The sequence below is a fragment of the Trifolium pratense genome, linkage group LG6, assembly GCF_020283565.1.
Source record: "Trifolium pratense cultivar HEN17-A07 linkage group LG6, ARS_RC_1.1, whole genome shotgun sequence".
Taxonomy (NCBI): domain Eukaryota; kingdom Viridiplantae; phylum Streptophyta; class Magnoliopsida; order Fabales; family Fabaceae; genus Trifolium; species Trifolium pratense.
The window spans coordinates 1357334-1363278 of record NC_060064.1 but is presented as its reverse complement, the minus strand read 5'-3'; the positions used below and the strand labels follow the sequence as shown (position 1 = coordinate 1363278).

At 33.7% G+C, this 5945-nt stretch overlaps 1 protein-coding gene across 2 annotated transcripts; it reads left to right on the top strand.

Annotated features, from left to right (window-relative positions):
* Nucleotides 1-649: 649 nt before the first annotated feature.
* LOC123889660 (myosin-binding protein 1-like) lies at nt 650-5568 on the top strand. 2 transcript variants are annotated; one of them, XM_045939092.1, is made up of 4 exons: nt 650-858; nt 978-2187; nt 2420-3946; nt 5180-5568. In XM_045939092.1, the coding sequence occupies exons 2-3, from the start codon at nt 1065-1067 to the stop codon at nt 3931-3933; spliced, it is 2637 nt and encodes an 878-aa protein (XP_045795048.1). In that variant the 5' UTR covers nt 650-858; nt 978-1064; the 3' UTR covers nt 3934-3946; nt 5180-5568. The 2 variants fall into 2 exon arrangements, with proteins under 2 accessions (XP_045795048.1, XP_045795047.1); XM_045939091.1 differs by having other exon boundaries at nt 675-858; nt 5171-5568.
* Nucleotides 5569-5945: the final 377 nt, after the last annotated feature.

Sequence of the window (5945 nt, the reverse complement as noted above, 5' to 3'; positions counted from 1 at the left end):
TAGCATTGCGATGTTTTCTCTCCCCACCTCTCATGAATCTTTTATACCCCCAATATTTCAATTTTGTCTTTGCAGAAAAATTCGGTTCGCAGAAACCAAATTTTTACTAGTGCAAATTCAGAGTAAATTTCGGTTTTTAGAAACCGAAATTTGTTTTCAAGGCCAAAAAAAACTTCGGTTTCTACGAACCGAAGTTTTTTCAAGGCAAAATTGGAAATTCAAGGGGGATAAAAGATTCACGGGGGTGGGAAGAGAAAACATCTAGCATTGGAGAGTCTGTTGGGTTGTTTTCTGATAGAATTGTGTAGCGGCCCATTTAATGGCCCAATTACTAAACAATTTATCTACTTTTTGAAACGATAATTTATTTATAAGACGTGTACTTTTGTCACCCTACTAATTCCAAGCCGCACTCTACGAAATTACCAATATATTTTTGTCTGCTATTTAAGTAACAGACTATTATCCGTCATCTAAGTAGCGGCGGATGTATCAAAATTTTGGTAGGGTGTTTTTTTCTCAAAATTTCTCATTTTTATAATGTCTGCTACTTAAGTAGCAGATGTTATAAAAATTAGATTTTTGAGAGAAAAAAAACACCCTCCTACACAGAATCCGCTATTTAAATATCGGATGCGGATATTTTAATAATTTCATAAAACCTACCCAAAATTAGGAGAGTGACAAAAGTAACTTTGATAGTTATTGATTTTGTTTTGATCAAAACTCTCTCACCTAATCCATATTGGTCAATCAATTTCCCTCATCGTTCCAATTTCATTCTCTTTCTCTCAACACCTCAAATAAACAATAAACATTATTACTATTAATAGTTGTTTCACTTCTACTTCTTCTACGGTACGAATCGTTTCCAATTTCTATTTATTTATTTATTTTTCAGTTCCTCTATTAGTTAATATCTAATTACTCATAACTCCGTTTTCTTAATCTTAATTCAGTTTCAACTTTTTTTGTAGGATTTTTTTTAACATCATCATATCATATTAGTTTGATCTGATTCAAACTTTCTCAATTTGAAGTCAATAATTGATTTGACTCAAACAATGGCTACTTCTTCATCATCATCATCATCTTCAAGGTGGCATAATTTCTCCACAAGAGTTACAACATCTTTGGCTTCAGCTTTACTTGAATGGTTATTGATCCTTTTTCTCTTAATCAGTGCTATTTTCTCTTATGTTATTACTAAATTTGCTCGTTACTGTAATTTGAAATCACCTTGTTTGTTTTGTTCAAGGCTTGATCATGTATTAGGTAAACAAAAAAGAGGTTACTATTTTGATTTGATTTGTAGTTTTCATAAGTCTGAGATTTCTTCTTTAGTTTTTTGTTGTAAACATGATAAGCTTGTAAATATTCATGGAGTTTGTGAAACTTGTATTTTATCTTCTGCAATTATTGATAAATCCAATGCTGTGACTTCCCGGTTATTGGTTGGTAAATCGGAGGAGGATGAAGAAGAAGAAGAAGAATCTGGATCCGTATTTGATCATGATCCGTTACTTGGTGAACGAACAATTGCCGGGCATTGTTCTTGTTGTAGTGAGAAATTTGTTTTAAATGGGAATGATCAAAATTTGGTATTTGCCAAGTCAATTCGGTCTAGGGCTGTTGATTTTGATGTATTGGATGTTGTTGGAAATGATTTTTATGAGAAAAGTGAAAAGCGGTTTGTATCAGTCCGAGACGCACAAGTGAGAAATGATTGCGCGGATCCTTTGTCGCGTGTAGGTTACACAGAAGTCAATATTACTTCTGATACTGAGTCTGAATTTGAGGTTCCGTTATCAGATGATGATGGTATAAGTATACCAATTTGCGGGAAAGATGATATCGAGGAAGATATAAGGGTTTCATGTGAATATATGGAGCTTCGCAGCGTTGATTCAAATGAGGATCTCACTTCTGGGAAGCCCGGGACTTCAGCTTATGTGCTTGAGCCATTGTTGTCAGAACCAGGAGAGCAAGTAGAAAATAGAGATATTTGTGGTACTAAAACTGCAGCAGCAGCAACAGTGGAAAGTGGGAATGGTTTGTCAGAACTTGACTGGCAGCAGATTGAAAGAACCGATGTTCGTCCCTCCCCAAGTGAGCCTAGATCCTTCAATGATGTTCCTACATTATCAAATAAAACAGAAGTGCCTGTTGAAGTATCAAAGGAAAACTGTAAGTTATTTATATTGATCGCATTTATTTACCATATAATGCTTGGATTTGAAGCATAGAGGAGTATCTTATCACTCTTTGCAAATATTCTAATGGCTTTTTGTATAGCTGTGAAAACTATTTTTCACTCTTTAATGTCCATAAGAGCACTAGTTTTATACTTGCATAACAAACCTTTTCTCCAATTTTTAAATGAAAAAAAAAAAACATAATGCTATTGTTTCTTGTATAGATGATTTTAGAACTGATGAAGAGGGACTAACATCTGAGCGAAGACCCACTGTCGACTGTGAAGAAAACATTAAATCAGGCAATAAACCAATAACATCTGAAGCAGGTTCAGAGCCAACACTTATTTCTAGTGATATTGGTCAGCAAAATCCTAATTTGCTGGATCTTGGGGATGCTTATAAGCTAGCTGTCAGTAATAGAGGAAGGCAGTTATCTGGCATGCTTGCAGAACATTGGATTGGGAAAGATTCCTCAAGAGTTAATGAAGATTTAAAGATATTGTTGTCACAATTCTCTGCCACTCGAGGGACTGATATGTCTTTTAATGATATCAGTCCTAGATTGTCTATAAATAGCGAAGAAGCAAAGAATTCTGATGTTTCTAACTCTACCGGAATGCAAATACTTCAAAAAATGATTTCACTTGAGCGAAATGAGTCTGGTTTGTCTCTAGATGGAAGCATCGTCAGTGACATTGAAGGTGAAAGCCCGGTTGACAAGCTTAAAAGACAAGTTGATCATGACAGGAAACTTATGAATGCTTTGTATAAAGAGCTGGAGGAAGAGAGAAATGCTTCTGCAATTGCTGCAAGTCAAGCTTTAGCCATGATTACTAGACTGCAGGAAGAAAAGGCATCATTACATATGGAAGCTTTGCAGCACTTAAGGATAATGGATGAGCAGTCAGAATATGAAATGGAAGCTTTGCAACAAGCTAATGACCTTCTCGCTGACAAGGAGAAGGAGATAGAAGACTTGGAAGCGAAGGTTGAGTTTTATAGGAAGAAATTCCCTAATGAATCTGTGCTGGCGAACATAGTGGAGAAAAACTCTGAAATGAAGGTAAAAGATATTGGATTGGATCATTCACAATGTACTTTCATTGAAAATGATGAAAGTGTCCCCGGAAAATCAGTTGCCGAAAATCCTAATATCTATGACAAAACTGACATTCTAGTCACATCTTTGGAGGAAAAGAATATTCAATCTGTAAAAAATCCACTAATGGAGTTTCAAAATGAAAAGCTATATATTTCCCAACGTTTGAATAAGTTGGAGAAGCAAGTATACTTTTTCCTGAACACTCACCAGTCTCAGGATAATTTGCCAAATTCTGAAAAAGTTGGAAAGGAATGCATGGAAAACTCTGAAAATTTGGACAATGATCTTCTAAAGGAAGATTCTGTTTCTTTGTTTAAATTAAATTCGGATGCCATGGTTGATGATCCCTCATCCAAGAAATCTCCAGCTTGCAAGCAAAATGGCAAACTTGAATACTATGAACGTGGCTCCCCTGTTCTCTGTGGAAATAATGATTCAGCTTCCACTGGAAGTTTGGTTTCAGATTTTATTGAAAGGTTACAAGCTCTTGAGGCAGACCATAGTTTCCTTGAGCATAGTATCAACTTACTGAACGAAGGAGGCGAAGGACTTCAATTATTGCAAGAAATAGCTGATCGCCTGCAACAACTACGCAGGATCGGGATAAGGGAAATAAACCAACCTGTTGCTTGAGGATGTATATAAGGTCAGTAGTTTCTTCCGAACCATTAGGCGGTAAATTAAAGCATCACTTTCTCCTCATTTTTAAAACTGCACCGATCCATTTTCTTTTTCTGTTATGTTTGTCTGGTGGACCAAAAGAAATTTGTGTCTAGCATATTGAGTATGGATAAATGTCTGTAACGTAAGTTACAGAAGGTCGCAAATAAAACACCATATGAATCGGTTAGTTAATTTTTTTTGGCTTATTTACAACACTGCTAGATAGTTTATGCAATTTTATAAATAATAAAAACACAACTATGAATCGGCGTCCTTGTATTGTTACATTGATAATTTATATTAGTTTTTTGAGGAGGATTCATGTTAATGTTGAGATAACATGCAGTTGGATAATATAGTGAATCAAGTCAGGTTGTTTGTCAGTAGATCAGTATGTCACTGCAGTTCTGTTCTGGAGAAAAAAGATTCCAGATGAATAGTATGATTCGATGCTGGAAGTTAGGAATTTTAATGTGCAGTCATAGTTTCAGATGAAGTGAAGTCTTGTTTGAGGCATGGATTATTTCTTTAGTTGCCAGATTTTAGTTTTATTTATGGATAACTAAATCATGTAAGTACATCTTCAAACAAAAACTAACTATAGTTAGCAATTGTGAAATGGTAGGATTTTAATTCAGGATATCTAATCAGCTTAGAAATGAGTAAGCAACAAAATTACCAAAAGTGTTTCAAATTTATCATGCCCTGGAGAATTTTGTAAACTGAGAGGAAACTATGAATATCATTGATCAATACATCAGAGGTCACAACAATGTCAAAGTTAAATTCATAAGGATGCTTCTAAGTTGATGACCTCAAGACAAATGTTTTATTTGTAGACTTGAAGAAATGATAAATATATGAGCTGGTTTTGTTTTTCTAGTGAAACCAAAATTTAACTAATGACTGTGGCAATCATATATGAAGTTAAACTCTTCATTTCACCAAGTTAGTATTCAATATAGGTTGCAGTAACTAACTATTTAGAGTGAAGGAGCAAAGACTTAGATTTTGCATGATAATAAGGTTATTTACTGGATATAGTGTATCTGTTGTGATTTGTGAATATTTGCTTTCTTAATGCTTGTTTGTAAAAACTATTGTGATGTATAGAGACTTGAGACAGATTTTTCTTAATCCAAGTGGTTGCAATTTTGCATCAGATTTCAGTGTTGTATATCATTATTTTTACATTTTTGTTGTTTAGATTTTACAGACTCGTACACCAATGATCGGCGACCAAGATGCAAGTACATTGAACAAATAGTGAAGAGGGTAAACCATGACTGGTTGCAACTGTACAGTAACAATAGCTTGATATCATCCAGGTTACAAGAAAATATGATTTCAAATTATATATATATAGAGAGAGAGCTTGTTCACCCTTCCTTTTTTTGGGTTAGTTTCTTTGGACATTTTGAATTGTAAATGAATAATTGCAATGAGTGATTGCTTGTTAATTTAATTAATGTCTTCTGTATTGAAGTGAGTATTTTGGAAACAGAGTGAACTAACATCAGTATATGCATACTGATTCTGCGAGAGTTTGTATATGGCTTTTATTTTACACCGTTGTTTGTATGAATATTGCCTCAATTGCATGCATGGATTGCAGCATTGTTGATAAAATTTTCTTCTTTAAAATTATCAGAAAATTTTATGAATGTCGATAATATTTTTTAAAAGTAAAAAATCACGACTCTTTTCGTCTTTACGGCTAAATGAATGATATTATTAACGTTAATTCAATGTAAGTTACGATACATTTTTATTATTTGTTGTTTTAATCAAATTGATATCAATTAAGTCATTATTTCGAACAATATATGTCATCAATAGTATTTTTTATTTATTTACTATTATCACCTAAGCTACCATCTTTTTGTATTGGTCATATTATAATTTAATATATAAAAAAAAAAATCTTTTGGTGCCCTATGAGTTTTTCATGCGATCTATTTTCTTATCTGCTACTTAAGTAG

Coding starts and splice junctions, on each gene's coding strand:
- LOC123889660 (XM_045939092.1), top strand. CDS start 1,065: ATGGCTACTTCTTCATCATCATCATCATCTTCAAGGTGGCATAATTTC. Junction 2,188..2,419: donor TGAAGTATCAAAGGAAAACT/GTAAGTTATTTA, acceptor TTTCTTGTATAG/ATGATTTTAGAACTGATGAA.